This window comes from Pleurodeles waltl, chromosome 8 (genome assembly GCF_031143425.1).
Source record: "Pleurodeles waltl isolate 20211129_DDA chromosome 8, aPleWal1.hap1.20221129, whole genome shotgun sequence".
Taxonomy (NCBI): domain Eukaryota; kingdom Metazoa; phylum Chordata; class Amphibia; order Caudata; family Salamandridae; genus Pleurodeles; species Pleurodeles waltl.
The window spans coordinates 164,210,080-164,237,628 of NC_090447.1; the positions used below are offsets into that span (position 1 = coordinate 164,210,080).

General features: G+C 40.4%; 1 protein-coding gene across 2 annotated transcripts in view; it reads left to right on the plus strand.

Moving 5' to 3' along the window:
- The window catches only part of LOC138249850 (glutamate carboxypeptidase 2-like), a 477,831-nt gene that overhangs the window by 122,629 nt on the left and 327,653 nt on the right, over positions 1-27,549 (plus strand). For both annotated transcript variants that reach the window (XM_069204011.1, XM_069204012.1), the window contains exons 4-5: positions 10,293-10,394; positions 13,402-13,527. In XM_069204011.1, coding sequence (XP_069060112.1) covers positions 10,293-10,394; positions 13,402-13,527 — 228 coding nt within the window. The remainder of the gene's footprint in view (positions 1-10,292; positions 10,395-13,401; positions 13,528-27,549) is intronic.

Here is a 27,549-nt window from a genome sequence, read left to right on the forward strand (position 1 = left end):
AATGTTTAGCAGGATCATCATTTGGGTTTTTGATGATCTGCATATTATCGGCATAGAAATAAACTGTAACATTACACTGATTAAGTAGAGTTGATAATGGTTGGACATATAAATTAAATAGTGGGGGGAACAGTTGAAAACTGAGGTACACCGCAGAGTAAAGGCATGGGCAAGGATGGGACAAGAATGAAAATGAGTTGAGTTTGATTTGTTTGGTTCTGTTGGTAATAAATGATTTAATCCATGAGAGGGACCTGACAGCTATATGAAAATGTTTGAGATGCTGACACAAGATCTGATGATCAATTGTATCAAAAGTGGCAAATAAGTCTAGAGGGTATCACTACTCTAGAACTTCTCTTATCTGTGATCATTCTTAAATCTTTATGAGGAAATACAAATTTGGTTGAACCAGGCTTGGGTTATTGATAACATGTTGTGCTGTTCTACATATGAATGCGTTGGTTTAGTAGACACTTTTCAAAATGTTTACCAGTCCATGGGGGAATGGAAATTGGCCTATAATTTGTGGAATTCTCTCTGTTTAGATGGGGTTTTTAAGATGGGTCTAATAACAGTCCTTTTGAAGGTTACGATGACCTTCCTTGCTTCTGAGGAGGTATTATTAATTTGGCTAAGCTGGGCAAATGTATTTTGAGGCTAACTACAGGGTTTGCAGGTTAAGATTAAGAATAAAACATTCCTCCTCAGAGATCCAGAAAAAGTTGAGGAGAGCGTTTTCCCTAACAGAGGGACCTCCAACATCAGAAAGCTTAGTGATATTACAAGATGAATTCCTGTTAAGATTGTCTTTTATCTTATTTCGTCTTGGAAATAGTGGAATATTGAGTGCACTAGTTCATGTGTTGGGGTGATCAAGCAATATGTTTAAAAGGAAGTCAGTGATTTTAAATATGTCCTGGGAGTTGTGTGGCCTGTGAGATGTTGATGAAGTGACAGATTATCTTGGCTTTCCTAATCAGGTGATTGTATTGATGCATCTGTCTGTGATAAATTTATTTTCCCTGAGGATAATGAATTTTCCAAGAACCTGGTCATTGTGTCCCAGATTTCTGTGGCGGGTTGGCATACGGAGCGGACGTTTAGCAGGATGGACTGGGGTGGTGCTTGGTTGTTCGTAGTCTTCTGTGTGGGTGCAGTGCTGGCATTAGTGTGCGCTGGTGGCCTGCGTTGCAGGAGAAACAGCAGTATAGGCAGGTGAAGGGTCCTTTGGTTGAGAGTGGGGAGGCCGTGAAGCAGCTGTTGATGGGGTGTCTGTCATTCAAAGCCTGGTGGTGTATCGGTAGGGGTTAGGAGGATCAGGGATTCAGATGCTGGATGCGGTCCTGGTGCAGATGGGCACAGATGGGCTTGCCTTTGGTGCAACGGCAGCGTGGCCACACTGTGGCCTCCGCTATATGTCCTGGGAATTGGGAGGGGCTGGGGTGGGAGGCGGGAAGGTGAGAGGGCAAGAGCAGCAATGGCACGAAGGAGGCATGGGCAGGGTCATCAGCAGATGCAATCAGGCTCAGGAATGCGGGCAGAGCTGTCGCAATCAGGTTTAGGAATGCGGTCAGAGCTGTCGCAACCAGGCTCAGAAATGCATGCAGAGCTGTCAGGGGCAGGCAAAAGAGCAGTGAAGGGGCCAGGAAGCTGTGACTGGTCCAAAGACAGCATCTTATAATTCTTGTACAGGGAGCTAGGGAGCTCTTTTTCTCCTAAACTATCATTATTTATCATTACTTGTGCACTGAACAGAGACTTTCAACAGCTAAGCCCCAAGCCTTTCATTATGATAAATGCATGCCATCATGTTGTTTGAATTCTTTAATAAAACCTGCACTTGAAACTTCTGAATCCAGGCTCGTAGATGTGGAATATGTTCTCAGAGGGTTTCCTTCTAAGGAAATCCTATCCAATCCACATAAATGCTAAAAACTTACCTGGTTCTAGACGCATGCCTACCCACTATCTGCTGGTTAATAGCTTCCAGTCGTTAGTTTCTCATCTGTTTTTAGCATTCCATTGGGTGGTGCAGCCCCTGAATTGTGCACTGTTTTGAGAGAATTGAAAGGAAATATTTTTTCTTATCAAGTGCCACATTTATTCCACAGTAACTAGGCTCTGGCAGGTAATAGGCATACCGTTTCCTACAAACCCAATGTGTCTTATAACTATACACAATAAAAGTATAAATTAATAGTTCCCTGTGATGCAGTCATCATGCTCCATTTTTTAAACGGTGTACTTTTATCTACCATTCCCAAAAATGTAACTCATTAGGTAGGTATTGTTCCCATATTAAACATTTATTAGAGGTTAGTAACAATTACTACATTCAGATCCAATATATAAAAGCGTGTTTGGCACTGACTGATTTACGTATGTGATACATATGTGTGTGGGCATGCCTCAGAAATTCACACCTTAGCCCAGCCCAGAAAGAAATTCACACCTTAGTCCAACACAGAGAGATCCTTCAGTTTTCCCTATGGTCCAAGCAACAAAAAAAAAAAAATATGTTGCTGTCTCTCAATCTAGATACTAACCTTTATCCCGTGTAAGCCCTGGGCAACTTTGCTTGGGCCCTGCTACTCATTCTTCGGAAGCATGTTTTCTAGGAAACTAAAGCCTTGGTGCAAGGATTTTCAGCACTCCAAAATAACATTTGACTGATGTAAGACTTCCAAAACATAGACAGAAACCTGGCACAACTAGGTTTAAGCTTAAGGCTGCTACTTTACTCCTCATTATGGAGGCACTGATCCAGGGAAACTCCATTACAATTCATAAGAAAAACAAAAAATGTGAAACAAGTTGTCAGACTTGTCCTCTCAGCCCTGAGTTTAGATAATGGGACGTAGCTGCTAACACAACTAGTGCACAGTCTGTGCATGCATCACAGCAACAGAAAATCAAAATACTACCAAACAACCTCGACTTTCTACGTTTATGAAACTTGTCAGGCCCTCCAACAGAGTCTGCTACAAGAACAATCACAGAAACAAAGACACATCTAATTTTGGCCCTAAAAACTGTTGATGAGATGAGTATTATAATCCTGAATTGGTCACTCAAGAAATAAATAAATAGTAGGCCACCTGAATTCAGTAATTTATGCTGCAAATTGAATTAAACTGGACTCTTGGGAGAGTTATTGTCCTCAAGCAGCACAGCAGTTAAAGTTGGTGTTTCGTACTTTACCGACGTGTATTTCCTCTTTCCTCCCTGTGCACTCTAAAGGGCAACTAGGACGAATACAACAGCAGCAAACAGGAATGCACATTTGGCTTCTGTTTTTTCCAGCCACATTTTTGTTTACCTTTCTGATGCACTTCATTATATTGCGGTGCTCTGTAAAGGAGACATCTGTTTCCGTTCTTCTCTCACAGCGCGAGGACGAGGTCTGTGTGACCTTGAAAGACGGCAGCCTAAAATGAGTTGGCCTAAATCCTATTAATTTTCAAAGAGTACATCTTTTGCTCTTTCTATAAAGGCTAGCTTCCCACTCCATAAGGAAAGACTGTACTTTTCAGCTGGCTAGCTCGAGAACGCAGCTGTTTTTACCTTTTTGTAATGGACAGGAGAAAAGCTTTAGGAAGCACCACTGAGAGGGGGCTTTGGCTCCGCCTTCAAGTCGGTCTTCGCTACTGGATTCTGCTTCTGCTGAAAACAGTGCTTGTACTGTACACATTATGGTCAGAGCAAAAGGCCGGAGTTGGTTATGAAGACAAGCCAATGAAACAAGGCAGGAGACCTGATTGGCTCATTGCAAAAAGTTACGTAAGATGCCTTTGGTCTAATCTGCTTAATATAACACTATTTGTTATGGAAATCATACACTAAATCCAATAGATCATTGTCTTATTATTATACTGTGGTAAAAAGCCTGTGGACAAGAATTTTCTGACATGTATTCCAGCTAATAAATTTAGCAGACAAGGGTTTCAATTACCCCGTCTGACAAACCCTCTTTTTTTAAATGTATTTATTTTCTTTGTCTAGGTTGACAGTTTAGCTGTATGAGTAGACTTATGTGATCACCAGAATAAGACTTGTAACACATAAGACTTAAAAAGGGGCTGTGGCTCTGCTTCCATGTTGATTTTCTTCAAGTATTTGATTGGAAAATAATTGTTAGCCTGCCTGAGAAATGGTATCATTGTGCATAACTGAGTAGTAAAAGGCTGTGAATGGAGTAACGGTGTGATCAATTTAGTAAAAAGGGTAATTTCCCAGCAATAATCAGAGCACACCAGGTTATGAAATGCAATATGAAAAGGTTTTATATTGTGAATCTCTGACAATTGCAAGGGCTTTACAATGACTGTAGGAAGACGTTTTACATTTGTGAACTCTCTGAAAAATGTACTGGAAAGAGCTCATTATACAGGTCTCTGTTTAGATCAGACCCCAGTAAAATGCTTTGTGGAATAGGAGAATAACCGTGTTCAAGTAAATGTATACTCTAGGTGGGTCTAAAAGGTTTGATGGGTATCTCTATGCAGGGACTGCATTTTCATGTTTGTGTTAAAGTCTTACTTTACTGATTTTTAAATGTGGTGTCAAAGGCTCGAGGGGACTCATTTTAGATTGTGAATCACTTGAAAAACCCACCAGACTTAACCTTTCTGATTGTGAAAATCCTTATGTTCTTCAACAGAGTCATACAGGACCAACCATTGATGGCTTGTATAATTAGAGCCATCTTGTGCCGTCTGATGCTGACATGCTACCTCACAGATAGTGGGAGCAGACTGCATTTGCAGGGATAGTTAGCCCTTGTGATATTTATGTAGTGTGCACCCTAGTTAACCTGCAAGGCACCTGTAGGGACGAGTTGAATTTGTTATTCCACTGCAAAGCTCCTGAACATTTATCATTTTGATTATATTATTTAATTGTGTGTGCACATTTGTGTGCTTAACTGCTTTTCTTTTGCAAACAAAAGCGCTGACTGGACATTCATTTATTGAGTGTTAATGTTGTATGTTGGTGTGTTTTGGGTTTCTAGCTCACAGCACCTCCCCGAGTCAGGCCTGTGCTATTCTGTCTACTTACCTTTACAGAAAAGTGTCTAAAGTGGTACTTCCTCCATAGTTGAAGGGTATGGAGATACCGTTACCCCTGTACACCTAGGATGGAAATCAGTTGAGGCTAGTAACTCCCAACAGTCCTTGTACCTTCTGAACTGGATTACTCAACTACAATATGAAGGGGTTTTACATTGCGAACTCTATGACGAAGAAATACATGAGGAAACTGTTTTACATTGGAAATACCTTAACAGACACCATAGGAAATGGCTTTACATTTTGAACTCCGACAAAGAAAAAAAAATGGGTTTTAGAAAACCCCAAGCTGGGGTCTTGAGTTATTGTTAGTAAAACACTATGACTGCTTTATTTCAATGTTTTTGTGTTATCATTAGATGATGTATTATTTCAATGTCTTAATATAATGTTACTTCAAATATGAACCTTTGTTTTCTTCAGTGAATATATAAATATATTTAGACAATAAGGGTTAACGCGTATAGTGAGGAAAATTATATTTATTCTTTCTCTAGCGCCAAAACTTAAACATGTTGAAACTACACAGGAGGCAAAAAAGAAATACATTTCATGTGGCTATGACTAAGTCCAAGACATATCTTTATTCTCAACGTCTAAGGTACAGCAAAAGCCAACACATGTTCTGGGGACAAACCCTTTCTCAAGGTCGAAAATTCAAAACAGAGCCATATTTTACATAAAATCTAATGCCTAGCAGAAATGAATTATTTATCTGTATTAATATCTCTATGTTCAAACAATTGCCTGTCCATTATTTTGATCCTTTATCTCTTACTTTTGAAAAATAGGTGTGCAGGGACTAAACATTCCCTGTTACACTTTGTATCTTTTATTTTCCTCTTGCCAACAAAATTAGATCAATTTAAATCTCATGAAATATCTACATGTAACATTAGCCCTTTTCTGAATTCCAGATACAACAGAAAATAAATTAAATTTTACTAAGACAAAAGGATCAGCATTAGAAAGGTAGAAACAAGACCGCAACATCTTAAGGTCAAATCCAAAGGTGTAAGTGTTTTCATAAATTCCACTCATTCATTTTACACTATGATTACAATTTCATACAGCAACCCAAACCTCATCAATTCGTTCTCCACTGTCATACTTACTTAAGACTGCAATGTCTATATTTTGCCAGTTTCAGTCTTTGTGAAATTCAAGGTTCTCATCATTTTTACATTTTATTTCATTTTTATATTTAGATCATTGCAATTTCAATACATTTCTACACTTTCTTAATTTGTCTCAGACAGGGAAAAGCTTAATATTTGAATTACTAGATCAGATTATTTCAAAATCATAGATTCAAAAATACCAAACACTGACTCTATTACAGTCACTCAAATTTATTACATCTCCCCTGATAAGGAAAATCATAATGAACCCTATTCAATATCAAATCCCATGTATTTCTGGTTCCTTAAGATACCTTCAGTTTTTTTCACCCCACCCCCCCCAAATATATGGAATCTAATAAAAAATTGCATGAGCACTTTGTGTACCACACAACATTTTCTCAAGAAACCCTAACGCTCAGGTAAATAAGAGTTCTGAAATCAAGAATAGGAAAAAGTACATAAAATAAAAGTCTCACAAAAACTCATTTTAGAGGTCTAGATTAAATTTGAAGTGTGTAAAAGGGAAAAAAGGATTCTGGATATCATACAGATTGCTTATTATGTCAACTTACGAAGAGATAAGACAAATGTTTGTTGATACACACCCACATGGTTAATGGACGTTTCGCTATGTTGGCCTCAGCTTATTTTACTGCTAGCGGTTCCCGCCAAAAATGGTCCAAATTTGGTCTGACCTAGATGTGGAATTACCCCAAATGCCTGACTTAATAGAAATAGACAAAATATATCTGTACCATTCGGTCTCAGCCTTTACAATTTGTAGTCTAAGAGATATCTACTTTAATTAGTCTTCACCAATAAAAGTAAATTTACTAACACACATTAGGTTATATATACAAGATAAAGCAAAACAGAACTGAATTCTGAAAACAAAAGAGAACTAATACATACCCCTCCTATAAGGATTTGAACTGTTTTTCAACTCACTAACCACACAGTACATGAACTATAACTCATGTCTTTTCCATGCATAGCTTATACACTTTCATATTACATCACTTATATTATGTTAAATCATAATATTTATGACAATACTCATTGCATCTCTAATTATATCTTTTATGAGAACACTATATATGGTAGCAGGGTGTGTATAGGTCATGAACAGTATGGTTAGTGAGTTGACAACACTATGTGCGGAGGTGTATGAATAATGTGTGAATTAGAAGTTGAAAGTATACGTATAATTTTAAAATTTGTAATGTTTAAGTACTTTAAGTTTGGTTTGTATAGAAAGAATACATAGTTATAGTCATTTGAAGGTGGGCCTTAAAGTACAAATTTAAGATATAACTGTAATTTTAGGATTTCTCATTTTTGTGTAGTTTGTTTTGTTTCAAGAGCAGCTTTAAACTTAGTTTTTTGAATTTCGAGTTTGTATGTTTTTTTATTGTTACAAAATTTTTGTTAGAAATTACAAAGTATACCCGTGATTGTTTTTCTTTTTATACTGTGATTTAAAGTGGCATAGAGTGGAGTGGCATGCAGTAGAATAAATAGAATGGTAGAGTTCAGTGGGGTAGACTACAGTCGTGTAGAGAAACAGGGGATATAGTGACATGCTGTAGAGTGAAGTGTGCTAGATTGCAGTAGGATAAAGTGGAGTGGTGTACAGTTGAGTGACATAGAGTGGAGTGGCGTACAGTGTTGTGGCATAGTGTGAATTGGCATACAGCATTGTGACGTAGAGTGGAGTGGTGTAGAATGCAGTGGCATAGAGTGGAGCGGTGTAGATTGGCGTGGCTTAGAGTGCAGTGTTGTAGAGTGTAGTGGCATACGGTGGAGTGGTGTAGAATAGAGAGGCATTGAGTGGAGCGACGTAGATTGAAATAGGGCAGAGTGGAGTTGTGTAAAGTGTTGTGGAGTGGGATAGAGTCAAATAGTGTAAAATGGAGTGGCGTATAGTTGGGTGGTTTAGAGTGGAATGGAGTGGTGTAGAGTGGAATAGCGAACAGTGTCATTGCATAGAGTGGAGTGGTGTAGCGTGGAATAGCATGGAGTGGCGTTGAGCGTCATACAGGAGAGAGGCTTAGAGTGGGGTAAGGTGGAGTGGGATAGAATGGTGTGGCATACAGTGGAATAGTGTACAGTGGAGTGGTATAGTGTGGTGTAAAGTTGAGTGGCATGGAATGGAGTACATTAAGGTGGCAGCGAGTGGAGTGGCATAAAGTGGAGTGCCGTACAGTGGAAAAGGAGTAGCATAGGGTGGAGTAGCATACAGTGGAATAGCTTAAAGTGGAGTGGTGTAGAGTGATGTAAAGTTGAGAGGCATAGAGTAGAGTGGCTTACAATAGGGTGGCATTGAGTGGAGTGGTGTAAAGTAAAGTAGTTTAGAGTGGGGTGTGGTAGAGTTGGATGGCGTAGAGTGGAATAGAGTAGAGTGGTGTAGAATGAAGTGTCATAGAGTGATATAGCATACAGTGTCATGGCATAGATTGGAATAGCATGGAGTGGTGTAGAGTAGAGTGACATACAGTGGAGTAGCGTACACTGGACTGGGGTGGAGGGGCGTAGTTCGGAGTGCTGTAGAGTGGAGTAGCATAGAGTCAAGTGGCCTACAGTGGAATATGATTGAGTGGAGTGGCGTACTTAAGAGTGACTTATGCACAGAGGACAATTTAGACTGAATCGGGTCATTGTTAAGGAGCTATGCGCACACACCCTTGCAGTCATAGGGAGTTGGGTGCTTTGTATGCCTCAATTAGACTAGCTACATTTTCTTTTGTAGCACAAACTGACATAATTTCAAGCAATCATACATTTTTAACAATTAATGCTACTGAGTCACAAGCACAAAGTAATTTCTATAAGATCACACAATTTGTTCATTACAGGGTGTTGGTCGCTGTTCGGACAGCAGGAGTCTCTTAGCATTAGCGAATAGGTGCTGTTCTTGCCCAGTCAAAGTATCTCACCCTGAATTGCACAAAAAGTAGAGAAAAGGAAAAACTCTTGGCAGAGGTGCATCTGTAGAGGCAGAAGAACCTCTGGGGAAACAGGGACAGAGCCACCCAGAAATCTAGATTGGTGTTAGAAGAGGATCAGTATTCAGTCGCTTAGTGGCCTTCAGTCATCCATCCTTCCTTCCTCCAAAAATAATATTGACACTGATGCGTGCAGGATGTCACCTAGGAGTGCAATAAACTAAAAATAGAAGACCTTGTATAAAAGTTAGGAGGGTCTTCATAAATCCCAAACATAATACCTATGAGTAACAAAGACAAAGTTGCTCTTCAGAAGAATTTTATCTTGTTAGGTGCTTCTAACTTTAGATGCCGCAGAACAGTTCAAATGATATAACACCTAAGGACATGTTACTAAAAGGGACCTCTCATACCTATCTCATACAGAGGTCCACTAATCCTAACACTCCTTTATGAGTTGGACGCTAGAGGCCTATCAAGAAATGGGGGTTAATTAGGTAAATTTGAATAATGACACTGAGAATCCTTTGCTGGTAATTCTACTTGGCTGCTCCAATGGAAAAAACACTTGTAATGAGGGCCTAGGAGTCAATCTGACTGTCATACCACAGGGACAGGGAGGGATCTTGTGAGACAAGTTTGGGTGATGACATTAGACATATAACCAGAGTCAGGTGAAAGCTAGCCATGGGAGAATCGGTTGCGCTTTTTTTTTTCTTGTTTATCGACATGACTGCTTAATCCATTCTGAAGTGTGACAAGAAGGGACAATAGAGATTTGAGCCTTCACAATAGCCTTGCAAAAAGCCTCTTAAGGGAATGAAAATGTGAATTTAGATAACACATCTGCTTATAACACTGATGGAGAATTAAGTAACCTAATTGTTAAAAACCTAAAGTCTGATTATAATTGAGCCAGTAATCCTGTTTTGAGATTAACATTTGGTACTCAAATCATGGGTATTTCCCAAGCAAACTCTGGATACTCTTAAATATAATATAAAGAAATATAATTTTTCAGTGGTAAAATTGGGTCTGAGGGGCGGAGTAACTGTAGTAAAAAGTATGTTATAAACCAGAATTAACTATGTGTATTTAGGTATTATGCATATTTCTCCAATTATTTTTGAGTTGTTTTCTATTTTACTTAGATTTTCAACACATCTTTATATGAACCAATTCCATCAGGATATGAACATATAACAAATGTGGTGCCACCTTTTAATGCCTATTCCGCGCAAGGTGAGCCTGAGGTAAGTTATAATCCTGGTGAAATTCTAAGTAGTTACATTGTACGTGTAATATTTACAGAACTATGTGTACTGATTTTTCTTGGGAGTGCATGCCTAATTTTTAATATTATGTTTCTTTATATTTGTTGTATTCTTTCATGCCATTGTTGTTTTATCTTTGAGCTGTAAAGAATAAAAAAGTGATCTGAGAATAGAACATATAAAAAATGTGATCTGGAGGAGGCCTCCTATGCCAAGACTGAACATTAAATTCACTGAGCCCTCTTACAAGTAATTTTAAACAAGTTAACATTTATGGCCCATAAATACATTTGGCCTAAATAATTTCCTATGTGGAGTTACTGCCGTACTTACTGTTACAGCACATGCCAGAATTATGAGTTTTACAGTTTCCCCAGATAAATTTGTTGGGGGAAATTACTGGGACATGCAGACTTTGTTGAGGTAACTATCGAAATCTGCATGTTATTCATCATTATCGGGGGCAAACTCATAATTGCACCTGATGAATTTCAACTTATATGTAGTCACATTTCATCAGGTGCCATAAATATAAGCTCATTTGTGATCGGTATAGTCAGCCTCAGGGAGACTTTTCCCAAACAGGAGTTTGGAAAAGCAACAATAAAGTTTTCTTTTTCTTTGCTGTTCACCATGCCAGTGCTTGGAGCCAATTGAAGGGGGGTCACAAATAGCAACCTGTCTAATTACTGTTTATTAGGCTGATAGTTCTGTGACCACCTGCAATAGGACTTTTTGTAATGTGACGTATTAGTGCATAGATTTCATCAGAAAATTATAGACTGGTCACAAAAGGAAAGTGTATAGTTAGCTATCTTTTTGTGACCAGTCTCTTGATACATCTGGTCCAAAGTTTCAAATACAGATGTTCAAAAACCAGGTTCCTTTTCTTGTTTTTACAAATTTAATAATACCTAAATATTTAATTAAACAACTCGTTCTAGAACTTTGGATCTTCTTTGTTTTAGGGAAAAATAATTTACTGACCTCTCCATCCCAATAACTATTTCTTATTCACTTTAATAAAAAACGCATTAGCATATCACGTCCCAGTCGGCCTGGTATCTCTATGCATTGCCCGTACTTCTTCGCCTTTAATGATACAAAGCACATACACCCATGGTGTATACTCCACCCTAGGATCGCTACATATCTCACTAATCTCTTTATTGCAGTTCTAAAAAACATCAAACCTAAAGTGCCTAAGTGCAAAACCCAAAGTGACCAAAACTAATGCAGCTTATTACATACAGTGACTAATTTCTTCCACCTCTCATTAGCTAAAAGAAATGGGAAGCAATATTAAAGATGTGTGAGAAAATCCTCTTCCATATTCAATTCCATGGGGTCCTAGTATTCAGTTCAATGATATACCCCAGCTCTATTTGTCTGAGGGCTCTCTCTCTAGCTCCCCCTTTGTTACGTCTATGTATTGCATCAATTACAAAGTACCTCGCAGTTTTTTGTCACTATTGTGCTTTTCTTTAAAGTGGTGGGCCACTGGGTCGTTTCTATCCTAAAGCCTAGCTGCTCTTATATGCTATAAGACGCTCTAATGCACTGATAGGGCTGTGTTTTCCACATACATTAAGCTACAAGGATATTTTAAAATATATACTGCATACTCAGTTTTACAGTGAAAATGCTCTCTTATTTTCTTTCCAGTGTTCCAAAAAGATGATAGATATTCTGTTGTGTTAAGGCTTTGCATTTGCTACCATTCATATATCCTCTACTTTCTCCCAACCACAACCCTTTTCTTGCACTTTCTGATCTATGCTTTACCAAGTCCTCCTTCCAAGCCTAAATTGAGAGGTTATTTTAGTATTTTTCTCCTTTCTTCTCATGTACAATAGCTGTTTCCTCATGCCTAAATTTGCTTTCATTTTGGCATCTTCAATATAAATAATTGGATATCCCCTCTCCTGAAACCTTTTGGATAGTTCTGTTAAGGGTTGTCTGCCTCCTCTGGTTCACTACAGGTCCTTCTTATTCGTAAACTTTCTCCAGAGGGATGCTGCTCACTAGATTATGTGGATGGAAACTTGGGGCATGAATTATTGTCTTACCAACTGTTGGCTTTCTGAAGAGTTTTGTTCCTACCTTATTTATTTTCACATACACAGCTAAGTCTCGACAGTTCACCTCTTCTTTGCTAATCGTACTAGTGAGCAGAGGATTCTGGGAAGCTACCCAAGTGTCAATATCCCAAAAGTAGTCCAGATGTACTTTTTCTGAAGTCTTCCCCTCAAATGTTCTGATTTATAAACACTGAGGACCTGATTCACAAAGGTAAACTTAGACGTAAACTTAGGGATGGATTAAACACAGATCTTTGTGACAGGGGGTGAATGTGTGCATTGTTCAGCATTCCGTCCATCAATAATTCATTTGCTTTTGTCACCCTAAATGGGTAGGGTATGCCCTGACGTGGGTCCCGTGCTCACTGCACCACCGGATTCAAGCTAGCCTGACTGATGAGGGGTGATACCCTGAAACCGGTCCCTGGATGCTTGTTTCAGGTCCATGGAGTACTTAGCCTGGCAGTTCAGGTTGGACTGTTCCCATGGGGAGCAGGGTCAAGACTGATTTCCATATGTCTGGATCCAAACTGGGGTGGCGTGGTGGGAATAAATTGGATTAAACCCAGATCTTTGTGAGGGGGGTGAATGTTTGCATTGTTCAGCATTCTATCCATCATCTGTTCTTTTTGCTTTTGGCCAATAAGTAGCATCAACTTCAATTTGCTGAGGTCAGCATACTTGTTCACCATCATTAAGTGATACGTACATTTATTAGCATATTTAATGGGAACTAATCTTTTATTTGAAATCCTTTTAAAGTCAGTAGACATTTGGGAGCTTTGTTCTTGCCGAAAGCTAAACAATTTCATTTTCAGAAGCTTTGGCAATCCTTATTATTGTGGTTTTCATGTCTGATCATTATTGATTCTGCCACTTAAAGATTTCTCTTCTGCTTACATTAGGGAGATTTGGTGTATGTAAATTACGCTCGCACTGAAGATTTTTTCAAACTGGAGCGAGATATGAAAATCAATTGCACTGGAAAGATAGCTATTGCAAGATATGGGCGTATCTTTAGGGGAAATAAGGTAATGTATGAAAATGTTTTCACGCACTGAGAAGTGTTAAATACAATTACTACTAGTAGTAATGTCTGCATAGAAGTTAATTTATGGCCTGATATAACATTCCAGTGATTTCCCAAATACTACTACTGGCATAGGCTTTGTTATTACGTCTAAATTTTGGCTGTGGCTACTGCCTTACTTAGTTAAGTACAGTGAGTAGAAATGATAGACTGATAATTGTCTTACCAAAGAACACTCTCTCTAAAATAACATAATTAAAGGCAGATTACAAAAACCTTATTCTATAAGCAGTATAAACATATTATGTTAGGGAAGCAATGGAATGTTGTGTTTAATATTTTATTGAAGCTAAATATATATATATATATGTGTGTGTGTGTATTTATATATTTATATGTATAATTTATAGGTCGTTGATAAGCTATACTCAGTGTGCAGGTTTGTCCCTGAAGAGTGATTGAATGTTGATACACTTTCCCATCATTCCTATTATAATAGTTATATTGTGTTTTAATCCCCACCACTAACGCGATTTACACAGGGTTCACACACAGGGTTCACAAAGCCCCATTTACAACATCTATATAAGATCTTGTCCAGTATTGAATACATTTGTTAGTTATGCTAAATGTCCTAGCTTCTGTAAGGTGATTGTAGGTGCCTTTACTGTAGTGTCTTCCTGTGGTTTAATTTCATTCAGAATCATCACAATTGTGTCTTCTCCAGACAAGGCGATAAAACTAGAACAAATGACAGCTATCTTCATTCACTCCGACATTGTGTAGCTAAACAAGAATAGTTAGTAAATTAAATAAGTAATTCACTTTACAGCTTCTGTCTAGTCATATGGAAGTGAGCTTTCTCCTGCCACTCCTGTATATATAGCCTTTTGTCGTAAAAATGTACGAATTGGAACAACAAAATGAGAGCAGCTGTTGTCAGTGCTTTTGTTTTTTTCCACTTTATTTAGCCCAAAATGTGTTCTTGCGCCACAAATTGAAATGAGGATGCAGTTCACATAAAATATAACATGAAAAGACAGATTTGTGTTTTCCGTAATTATGCATAATCTTACTGACAATTTCATATACTTACACAAAACCAAGTTACACAAATTTCTCACACAAAGCTGTTAACAATGGCTGTTTGTGTGTATGCACACTGGATATATTCATTGAACCTAGGGATAGCAGAGTAGAGTGAATGCGCTGTTGCATGCTGCCATTCTTTGCTACATTTGCACAATGAAATCTTGATTGTGCAGTTACTCAGCCATATCACGGGAAGCAGCCCAGGGAAACACAAAACTTTGCAAGATGAAAAAAAGATACTGAAGAAACAAAGAATTAAAATAACTCTTCAGACAGAAAAGGCAACATGAGTAATGGCAAAGTAGTACTAGCAAGCAGTCACAAGTAGGATACACAGTTGAGGATTTGAGGCTAGACAACGAAATATAGACTCTTCAGCTAGATCCCAAGCTGCTGATCCTTGTCTGGCTAATAGATCATTCCATAGTGATCCAGGCATATGGGGTCCACCTAATCCAGTGCAACCATCCCACAGCTAGATCACAGACAGCCCTGTGTGTAGCTGTACTCTTTAGAGAACCATGGCTATACAGCAGTAACTAACAACCCCCCTTAAAAATCACCTGCACATTATACCACACTAGTGTCTGTCCAGAGTGTGACCTTCAGCTTTACTTTAACATAGTCACATTGTGACAGCACCACACAGACCAAGAAAGAATTGAAGAAAACTCTGAATTTGAGAGTGCAAGAGAGGACACAGCATGAATGGTATTAGCCACTGAATCAGAAAAAAACACTGCATAATAGGAGAATAAGAACATATAGAAAGCAACTTGTTCAATGAACAAAGTGTAAAGGGGTAAGGAATTTCTATTACAACCCTTGTTAGCTTGAGATTAGAGATGTATACATAGTAGTACCTTTCTATCTCAGGAAAAATGGGGAACCATATCCTTATGAGCAAGTTGTAATTAGTATCTTGCTGCTAGCTCAAGGAACAACGCAGCATGTGGATGACTCCTGCATAGGGTCTCTAATGCTCAAACAAGGGAATACTGCTTGAAACTTCAACCTCTATGAGTTAAACAGCAATGGAAAAACAATGACTTCCTGTGCACAGATCACTGTAAAAGCATAACAAAAATGGTGAACAGGACCACACGTTGGAATGAGACATTGAAGAGCCAAACAGCAAGGCACTGAGGCCCTCATTCTGACCTTGGCGGGCGGCGGAGGCCGCCCGCCAAAGTCCCGCCGTCAGGTTACCGTTCCGCGGACGAAAGACCGCGGCGGTAATTCTGACTTTCCCGCTGGGCTGGCGGGCGGTCGCCTTCAGACCGCCCGCCAGCCCAGCGGGAAAGAGGCTTCCACGATGAAGCCGGCTCGGAATCGAGCCAGCGGAGTGGAAGCTGTGCGACGGGTGCAGTTGCACCCGTCGCGTATTTCACTGTCTGCACAGCAGACAGTGAAATACATGTAGGGGCCCTCTTACGGGGGCCCCTGCAATGCCCATGCCCCGCGACCCCCCCTACCGCCATCCGGATCCCGGCGGTCGGACCGCCGGGATCTGGATGGCGGTAGGGGGGGTCGGAATCCCCGCGGCGGTGCAGCAAGCTGCGCCGCCGTGGAGGATTCAATGGGGCGGCGGTACACTGGCGGGAGCCCGCCAGTGGTGCCGGTCCGACCGTGGCTTTACCGCCGCGGTCGGAATCCCCATTGGAGCACCGCCGGCCTGTCGGCGGTGCTCCCGCGGTCCTCCGCCCTGGCGGTCTTTGACCGCCAGGGTCAGAATGAGGGCCTGAGTCTGTTGACTTACATTTTTAATTAATATAGCTAGGATAGAACACAAACCTACATTGAAAATAAGAATAAATTAACAGAGAAGATTACCTCAGTGACTGGATTAAAGCAAGGGTAGGGCAAAGGAAGTGGTTGACAGACAAAAATATCAGTACTATAGCTGAAGTGAAAAAGGAAGGGGCTACAGTTGAGAGAACTGGCAAACATGGGTAAATGGTGAAAAGACTAATAAAAATATGGAGAATAAGGGCCTCATTTAGACGTAGGCAGTAATGGTACAATAATATTGCAATATGTCATATCTGAGCGCAGCTTGTGTTCCCTGCTTTAGTTACCAATTAGAAATGGGTGATAGTGGAGCTAGCACCATCTCCACTGTTAGAAAACCAATTTAGGTGGAGGTTCTGTAGGCATTACATGGTGCTAGCTTTTTTCCTGTCATGTCTGACATGTCACGATGGTGGTACCAGTCATAAAATGTGGAAACGTCCATTATGTGGTGGGGAAAATTCCAGCACATCAGTTATATTTTTTATTTTGCAAAGTGCAAAGACATATCTTGACAGGTCACAATGCCATTATGGCAACTCAGATTGGCCATAGAAGTAGGAGACATTTCAGGAAAAAAACAAGCATGCGCGGACATTTTAAATATGGCAAATGATCAGCCTATAGCGGTGCTGGCAGAGGCCGTTGGACGGGGCTACCAAACCCCAGATGCTAATGCTCTGATAAATTGAGTACTGCAGGCATTGAGAAACTAAGCATTAGTGGGACAAGAAACAGAAGTCATGGAGGCATAGGGAAGTGCAACACTATATGCCCTGAGAACTAGACAACTTAAGGCCTTATGGGGGAGGAGAGGTAAGACTTTAAAAGAAATGTTTGTCAGAAGGAAATAGCCAAACTGCAAGAGCTGTCTATGCTGGAGGATTTTTCTGAAGAAAGGGATCAATTGTAGTATCATAGGAGACCAGAAGCAGTAGCAAAGGAGACAGGAAGCAGCATCCAGAACATCATCAGCAATAAAGATGGGGAACCATTAAAAAAGGGAGAGTGAAAGTCAGTAGGGATTTGTAGGCAGATCAAGGTTGCAACACAAAATTGTCAGGAAATTTGCCCAGTGCAAGAAAAATAATCTCTCGAATCTGGCTTCTAAATAACGTTCCTCTCAAAGCAAACACCCTTTGTGAAAACTGGCTGATGAAGTAACATAGCTGACAACAATCTCAGAACATTATGTAGAAGCAGAACAATTCATGGATGACTTTAGTGATAAATTACAGAGCTGACTTGGATGGCTCAGTGAGTTAAGTGATTGCACCTGAGCTATGCGGTGATCTGCAGGTCACAGGTTTTGAGCTAGTAAGGTCAACTCAGTCTTCATTTGTTCTGAGGTCAAGAATTTGAGGCAAATTAAAATAGGTAGCTTTTACAGCAATTTCCAGCTCTTAGAAATAGCAAGTGTGGCACTCTAATATTATTATTAATATTATCATAACTTCCATCACCTCCTTTTGGCCAGCTGGTAGAGTGGCAACAGAGGTCAACATCTGAAATCACCTAGAGAGATTGACCCGAAACTGATAGAACTGCTGCAAAGATAGCAAAATAATAAAAGACAACCTATATGAACGTAGACTCCTATTACAATTCATGCAAAGAAGCAGTCCAAGCAGTTCAGCTTACCTCGTTCACCTTAATGATACCAGGAGGATGCATAATGTGATTAAACTCACTTGTCACCAGATTCGCCATATGGAATAAAAATATCTGTAGTAATTAAAGGGTAAGATACTACTGAAATGCAACAGCTTTACTCAATAGTTCCTCAAATCTAAAGTACCCAATGAACTGGAGGCCAAACGTTAGAAAGGTGGAAACTACAAGATGGTATATAAACAGTTCCCAAGCAAGGCCTTAACTTATATGACAAAAATTAAATTAAAATTAAATAATTATAAATAGGTAGAGGTAGTAATTTGGGACCTACAGGTACTCTCTTTTCTGCACCCAATTATCCAGTATAAGTTGAAGGTTCTCTGAAGAGTCATCTGCAAGATAGTAACCCCTGTGCCATGAACACACAGGGGGTTATTCTAACTTTGGAGGAGGTGTTAATCCGTCCCAAAAGTGACGGAAAAGTGACGGATTTACCACCAGCTGTATTACGAGTCCATTATATCCTATGGAACTCGTAATACGGCTGGTGGTATATCCGTCACTTTACCGTCACTTTTGGGACGGATTAACACTCCTCCAAAGTTAGAATAACCCCCACACATTGTGGTAAAATGGAGGTTCATCTTTGAGGACTGGTGGGAGCCATACTGCTCTTTGTTTGACAAAACAGGCTAGTGACTGGTCAGTGGAGCAAAAGTGAGAAAGTGAATTCTCATTGGAACCCTTGGATCAGCTCTGGGTGACATACAGGGCTGAGAGAACCTAGGCTGTCTCTCCAACTGTTATTGTGTGGAAGTTCCACAGTTGGGTTTTGGGATCTCGTCATCCAGAGGATGATGCTTTATTTGTGCCTTGGGCCAGCCTTTGAGATCAAGTCAGATTGCCGGAAGATGGCCTGCTCCAGTAAAGAAAGAAGTGGCATGCACCTGTGAAGTCTCGCGGCTGAGGAGAGCACACACTTGCGAAGGGGCTACAAGTTTTAAATCACTATGCTAGCGTTTCACTCATTACAAAATATTACACTTAAGCCCTCAGTGCAAGCTGTTGTCAATTTGTGATAGGCCCGGTAAAAGGAGTTTCCAGGCCCAAAATGGAACATGAATAGTATGATAATCCAATGGGGTCTGGCTGCTTGAACCATCTGACATTCGCAGGTGAAAATCCGACTATGAATTAGAAATAATCAGGGACAGCAGATGTGTTAAATCAGATTCTCCTTGTTAGTTCTAAATTCTAAATGAACCCTCATTGTCCAATTTATAATTTTTCCAACCCTTTGAGATACTAACTGGCCTCTAACCGTACCTGGTAGCCAGAATTACCTCTTCATGGACACGCTGTTTATAATGAGGCCTCTGTGCTGTAAATAAGAAAGTGGCCATGACTCTCACATTCTGAGATTTTAAACAATATGAACATGCAACTGTGACCCACAATGAACCCTATTGTAAACATATTCATATGTCATTACTTTTTCCGTTGCTGTCGTTAGTGCCTATAATTCACCTTTGTTCATTTACTTTTAGGAATGAAGTTCTCAGTAGAACACACACTTAAATAATGGTTAATCTCACACACTTTGCCTGTTGGTTCCAAGCATCCCCTAACTAATTTAATTGAAACAAAATTAAAAAAAAATGCCTGGCGTGGATGCCTCTTAAATTCGCTTTTTTATACATCACATTTATAGTAATGGAATGAGTTTCATATTTTAGGAAGCCTGCTTTATTTTAATAGTCCACTTCGAGACTTTGAGTTTTCTATCTAGGACTTCTGGAGAAATATAAATATGTTGGAAAGCAAACAAATCATGTTATTACATTTGTTTCCCATTTGCAAAATAGGCTACTGATGTGAAGTTCAACACAGTGACTGTTCTGCATCTGTGAGCCGTAGGTGGAAAGAGTGTCTTTTCTTTCCAAATCGTTCACCCCTGGCTTGTGATTTCTGGACACTGTTCAGTATTAGTTAGTCTATCTGAACCTTGTTAACCATGAATCAGCTATTGCATTTCAAATAAGGATTTTTTTAAAGTTCCCCAGTCACAATAACTATTACATTTTAAATAAGGTCTGCACATTCTAAATACTTTATATGTTTAGACAAATATGCTCTTATGCCTATATCCGTGAAGACATGCATCCTCAAGAAAGCATTCGTATCACTGACGGTGGTAACTGCGCAATTTCCATGGAAATGAGCTATTCTAGCTTTTTTTAAACTAACCTGAATGTGTTTTTAAATTGGAAAGAGTCTCCCCTAACAAAATTGAAACCCCACTTTCTTAGACCTAGCTAACCTTTGAAACGGAGTTCGATCACTGTCTCACCTTCTATGTTCTCAGTGAAGATGATGGGACTAGGAATTCCTGACAGGTTGCGCACCTGAAAACTTATCATGGCAGCTTCAGCGTCCATTCCCTGCTGTGAGGTTGCCATGGGTGCTGGCTTGTACCAGAATCGGTGGGAATTTTTGAGCCCAGTGATCCAAATCGGAACACAGTTGGAGCAGTCCAGTTGTGAACGGTCTGTAGGAGGGAAGAAGTGGGGAAAAAGCAGAATCCGGCAATCTCACTGAGCATGGAGGGCTAGGCCTGCCCTGCAGAAACTATGAAGGAAAAGAGATGGGAGAGTGGGACAGGGCCTGCGTATGCCGAGCAGTGGGTGCTCCAAGAGTGAGCATCTGCCAATGAGCGCAGTTCGTAAAAAGGAAAGGGAGCTCACAGGAGGCAGCTTCAACCTTCAACATTTCCTCTGAGTCTTGTGACTCTTTTGCTCATTGTTTAATGTAAGGACTAATTCCATATGACATGCTAATTTTCTTAGAAGGAAGCCTGCTCATTTAGGAGGTAAATAATGATCTACAATTAAGACAACAAGGAAGGTGGCCTAGTTCTTTCGGCAGGTGGGGCTGGCAGGTGGCAGCTGCTTGAGATCTATCGTATTGTGCAGGAAGGACATTACAGTTTTGGATATTAAATTGAAAAGGGTTCCTGTGGAATAAGCGGCTGCCCAACACAATAATTTCTCCCACAGCTGGAGCGGTAGGGGCACAGAAGTATGTTAAAGCTTACATTTTCAATGAAGAAAGGGAAGATTTATCAAGCCAGCTCTCTCTTTTTAGTTTATAGTCAGCAATAATTGGGGGTTGGTCAAATGGACAAACTAGGTTACCCCTCCCCAACGAATCCCATGATGGAAATCTGTGACCTTGCTGAAAGGAGATAGCCGGGAAGATGCCAAAAAGAGTGGGGAGAATCTGAGTGCTATGAGAGATCCCACCACCTTGGAACAGAAACAGGTGATATCGCAGATGCTGGTGGAGGAACCAAGAGGCATGGAAGCAAATTCTCCTGTACCTGATTGCGCAGCTTTAAAAGAGGGAGTTGAAAAACTGCTGGCAAGGAACGAGTGCTTTGTGATGGATAGAGTAGAGGTGAGCTGGCCTCCCCATGGTTGGCTTTAATGCTGTTCTGGAGGGCCCTCTGAAAGGAGCACAATACCCAATTCCACCCCCCCCCCCCAAAAACAAAAATGGGAAATGGGTGGTGGAAAGGATCACCACTAGCTGAGGAGGCCAATACAGAGACTGGACTGGTCTCTGAGCAAAGAGCCAGCTGGCAATCCAGAGAGAGAAAAAACACCCCCTCCTGCCCTGCTTGTAAAACATCAAACACTTGATATTGGGGAGGAAAACTGGACTAGCACTTGAAACCTTAACTGCGGAACTGTCTAGATTAGAGTCAGGAGGCCCTGCATAGTTAGGTCCCCCATCTTTATTGACCCACAAGATGGTAAACACATGAGAACCAGGAGATAAAAATCTTTGCCACCTTCAAGCTTGTTTTGAAGGAAGTTCAAGAGGTTAAATATGCTCAGATCGCTCTCACCAGTACATAATGTGTGAGATTAGTGGCACTAGAGACAACAATATCAGAAATGAATAACCGCATACAGAAGTGTAGCAGACGGTGTCAGATGATCACCCACCAGACCTAGTTGGTTCAAACTTTACAGAAAGAGATCAGATGTGTGCATGGGAAGATGGAAAATCCGGAGAACCTCTCTCGTACGTCTAACTTGCAGTTGGTAGGAATTCCTGAAAGATGGGAAAGGGAGTAGGAAATGATAGAGTACGTTCTAACCTAATTGCTACTCATATGCTTAAAGAACCTTTTAAGGACTTAAAAAGTGCTAGAGGGGACAGATTACCTTTTGGAATAGTGCCGAAGGACAAGAAAATGCGTCAGACTATATTTGTCCTCTTTCAGGACATTAGGATTAGCGAAAGGGACCGCCATAGGCCAGTCAGCTTAAATCAATAAAAGTAGAGAGAGACTTCTCATTTCAGATTGTTCCTGATGTGTCTTATGAAACTTCCTGCCGGAGGTGGGAGTTTAAACAGATGATTAATTAATTTAAGGCTAAGGGGTGCAAGGTTGTCTTATCAAACCACTAAACTTAAAAACAATCTGGGCAGGCAGATCCCATATTTTTCTGAAACACAGGAAGCTAGGGTATTTTCTCTTAAATCTAGGCAAGGTTTGAGGCTAGTCAGTGTCAGCGATGGGGAATGATATACTGGTAAGGGAGCTGGCAGAGAAAGCTGCCTCTCTTGCCAAACCAATCATCCATTACATGCAGGGAGGGGTAGTGCCCTGCAATTGGAGGCTTGATGCTTCTCATAGGGAACTTGGGGTACAGAGGGTAGGTTGGGGGGAGTATGAGGTTACTGATGGGGAAAAAGGAGTGGGAGCATTTAGGTGGGAGATGATGGGGTGAAAGAATAAGCAGGGAATTGTTTGTGTTTTTCAAGATGGAAAAGAAAGTCTCACAAAACAATCTAAGGAAATTGGGAATGTCAAAAGGAGAGGCTGCAGGCTGGATAATTGATGTGTAATCTGTATACTTATTTATGGGAGGGTTTGACAGTGATCAGTCTTAATGTAACTGGGCTAAATAATAATAGAATAAAAAGGGAGGCTATTCTCAACTGGTATAGACAGTTTAGCCCAAGTATAATTCTGCTGCAGGAAACACACTGGATGAAGGGGAAAGAAACGAATAAGGTAAAATTCTTGCAGCAATTGGACTGTTTTTTACTCTTTGGCAAATTCTACCCAGAGGGAGGTTGCAATTTTGATTTTAAAAAAGGGATGCAAGGGAAATATTCTCCACTGATGGTAGCTGATGAGGGAAATTGGGAAGCGATCCAATAGAAATAAGTAACCAACAATTTTGTACCACCTCTTTTTATGGCCCGTTGAGCGATGAGCGAGACGTGTACAAAAGCTTGAATGGGAACTAAGTAATTTACAGCCAGAGGTTTTAATAGGGGTGGTTTAAATTGTATTTAGTCTAGCTAAATCCTGAAGGGCACACCAGAAGAGAACATTTTTAAGGATATTTGCCTTCGTTTAGGAGTGGGAGATATTTGGTAGTGAAAAATGAAAGAGCTAGATCTTACACTTACTACTCAAATCAGTATAACTCCGCTTCTAGTATCAATGGCCCAAATTTAAGAGGGCCTAACGCCTCCTTGCACCACATTAGCATAATTATTTTTTTCCCCGCTAATGCAGCCCAACAAGGCCAAGATCGCTGCGCCATATTTACAAAGTGGTGCAATGCATGGATTGCGCCACTTTGTAACCCCTTGCACCACGTTATGTAACCCCTTGCACCACGTTATGCCTGCGCCAGGCATAATGTATGCAATGAGGGCGTTCGTATATTAGGGAGTCCGCAAAAATGGCGAAGTGGAATCTAAGAGATTCTACTGCATCATTTTTTTAGGCTGATTTAAACACCTGCACAGAGCAGGCTTTAAAAGGGGCACACCGTTGCTTTCAATGGGCCCCTATGTACTGCGCAGGATTAGCACCAACATTTTGGCGCTAATCCTACGCAGTACATCAATACTGTCAAATGTTTTGATGCTATTGCACCTACCCTGCGCCATGGTGCACCGTATATTAATTACAGCGCACACAAGGTGACGGTAGGGTGGTGCTAAGGGGCACAAGTAAAGTGGCACAGCAATGGATGCAGTGCCACTTTTCTTAAATTAGGCCCCATATTAAGATCGCTCTCTCTTTGTGAAATTTTGCACCATGCGTGTGGGCTGACAGACTATTGCGTGGATCTCCTGAGATGCAACGTTCCTTTACAAATTTTCACCCAGAGGTGGGTAATGTATAGAACAGTCATACTGGAAACAATTGTAATTGATTTGATCACTTCGGACGTAGTGTGCTTTTTTAAATCTAAAGAGTCCTCAGCAGACATTTCTATTGTGTCAGAGGCATTTTAATGCATTTTCGGTGTGGGTGGGTGGTTAAGAGGGGGATTCTGACTTCTATCAGGGGATTTCTGGGGATAAGAAACAGAGGGAGGAAATCTCCTTCTCGCAGGAGGAAGCACACAGGGCCCATCAAGCATAAGGCTTGCATAACACAGAAGCCTTAGCAAAAAGGTGGTGCAGCGCAAAGGAGAAGATAAAGGATTTCTACCTGCATAGGAAAATAAATCATATTAGGACTATCCAACAACAAAGGTATGAAGAATGGAAATTTATATGATGGTTTTTAGCTTAGAGGGCTAAAGAGAGGGTCAATCAAAATGTGACACCAAAGTCTAGAACTCTTAAACTAGTCAGTACACAAAGAGGTAGAGGAAATTATACAAGTTTGTTTGTATTATCAGCATTCTAATTTGTATAGGAATGAACAAACAGGGCATTAGGACTAGAGCAGCAAATTGAAGATTTATTTTCCAATGAAACAGACTCTATCTTATTTGATCCTCTATTAGATAATGGGGTTGAAGACACTAAAAGGCAACTTCTTGATGGCAAAGCCCAGGGGAAGGTGGGTTTGGCTCAGAATTTTAGAAGATCTTTGCCCCCAGTCTCATTGTCCCTATGGGCATTATTTGTAATCATCTGCTGAGTGGAGGACAGGTTCCAGACTTGTTTCATAATTTTCTACAGCCAGGCAACCAGCCAGTGAATCCTAGGTCTTATAGACCAATAACTTTACTAAGCTCCATTTATAAGGTTTACACAAAAGTTTAGCCAGTCAGATTGATAAGGTGGCCCATTCACTTATAGCAGGGGATCAGAATGATTTTATTAGTAGTTGGAACCTATACTCCAATACGCATTTTATGAATTAATTTATTGATTTGGTGATGTCAGATGCTATTTTAGCCATGATTGTTCTGATAGATGCTGAAAATGCATTTGATCTTGTAAACTGGGGGTGTTCCTTTTCCAAATATTGAGAAAATCCAACCATTGTATCACCTCTAGATTCTGTAAGTAAAATAAAGCTGTACATAGTTGACATGGTTTTATTTTAAACCCCGATTCTTTGCAATATTAATACTAATCTGTGAACCTTAAAAGTTTTTACGAGTTGGGGGGGCTATAAAATCAGTGAAGAGAAAACAGAGTCCTCCCCAAGTCCTTAGTCAAAATTATAGAGCAAACCAGAAAAGGTATTTAGGGTTTTTCTTTACTCAGAGGAGCTGGAGGAAGTGTTTAAAAATAAATGTAAGCCATTGATAAGTAAGGTTGCTAATATATTGAAAGTATGAAAAGACCTGCCCATATCAATTATAGGCTGTACTGTATTGACCAAAATGTAAATTTGACCTTTGATTTTGCTCCTATTTTTATCACTCCCGTGCAAGTTGGCTGCTTCTTTTTTGTAAAAACTTGAGCAAGTAATTTCATCTGTTCTGTGGAATCAGATACACCTGCCGTTAAGACTTTGCAAATATCTAAGAATGAAAGAAGCCTGAGACCCCCTAGACATTCAGAAATATTTTATTGCTTCTTTTATTCTAATGCTGTGCCACCTGTCAATGCGGATCTCCAATTTGGATAATTCCATCCTTCAACTGATGTTGAAGAGCTTAGAGGTTAAGAACCTTAGGTAGTCCATCCAAATCCCCAAATTACCTAAACAAATTCAGATAGGAGCCTCTAAACTTCATTTGGTTTTCCAAGATAAGTTGTCTATTAAATATAGACATCCTAGAGTCAATGCCAAGACTCAATTGAAATGTTGCAAGTTTCTTTCTCCTGGCCTGACCAAAGCTGCAATAAGTAAATGGGTGCATTTGTCCATTTTTAAACTGCGACCCACCTCATTAATATTAATGAGGTGGGTCTTTGCGACCCCATTGCAAGTTGCAGAAGGTGTCTGAGACACCTTTCTGCATTGCAAATTGCAAGTCGCACGGACTCGCAAATTGCAAGTCGCGATTTCCCTTTTTCCTACATCTGGCCCTTAATCACATGACCTTCTTTAAAGGTTGACGTATCTTACAATTTGATTTTTAAACAAGATTTTTCCTGCAGTATCTAGAAACTTCTCAAAATGCGACCAGGAAGTGGGGAGGCTACATATGTTCTGGTCCTATTACTGTCAACAGATATTTTAGGGAGGGTTGTTTCAGTTAGTAGGAAAGCAATTGGATAAAATGTTCCCCACTCTCGAAAGGTGGATCTTATGGGCTTATTGGATGATGAGAGGCCAGATTATTGCGTCACTGAGCACTTTTTATTTATAGCTATGTTTATGGCTAGATCTCTTATCACCTCCTATTGGAAATCTTCTGACACCAAAGGGGTGGATGAGTGGACAGGGAAAATGTGGTAATTTAGGGCCAGATGTAGGAAACTTCCACATTGCGACTTGCAATTTGCGAGTCCCTGCGACTCGCAAAATGCAAGTCGCAATTTGGGATGCAGAAAGGTGTCTCAGACACCTTCTGCGAGTCGCTATGGGGTCGCAAAGACCCACCTCATTAATTTTAAAGAGGTGGGTCGCAATTTGCAACCCCATAGCGACTCAGGGCACTCACGGGGATGGAGGCCTGCTGGGAACAGCAGACCTCCTTGTCCGTGACTGCTTTTAAATAAAGCAGTTTTTTTTTTCAAAGTGCAACCCGTTTTCCTTAAAGGAAAACGAGCTGCACTTTGAAAAATAAACCGAAACCTTTTGTTTCGGTATTTTTCAGGGCAGGTAGTGGTCCATTGGACCACTGCCTGCTCTGAAAAATTATTAATAGGTCCAGTCACAAAGGGGAAGGGGTCCCATGGCCATTGCGAGTGGGTTACCATCCACTTCAAGTGATGGTAACTGCGAGTCCATTTGCGACCACTTTCGCAGTCGCAAATGGAATTGCATACCACTGCGACTCTCAAATAGGAAGGGAACACCCCTTCCGATTTGCGACTCGGAAATGCATTTTGCAAGTCGGTTTAGACTCGCAAAATGCATTTCTACATACCAGATGGGGTTTAGCTAAACCTTTCGTACATCTGGCCCTTAGTCAGAGAGAAGCCTGGTCTTATGCTAGAGTCAATTGCATGGTTCAATATTGGAGGGAACGGACATCTCGGGCCTGTAAGTAGTAGCAATTATGCAGTTTGGAGTAAACAGGGGAAACAAATGAACACTGTCACTTTATAGAATCTAAAGTACTTTTTAAAG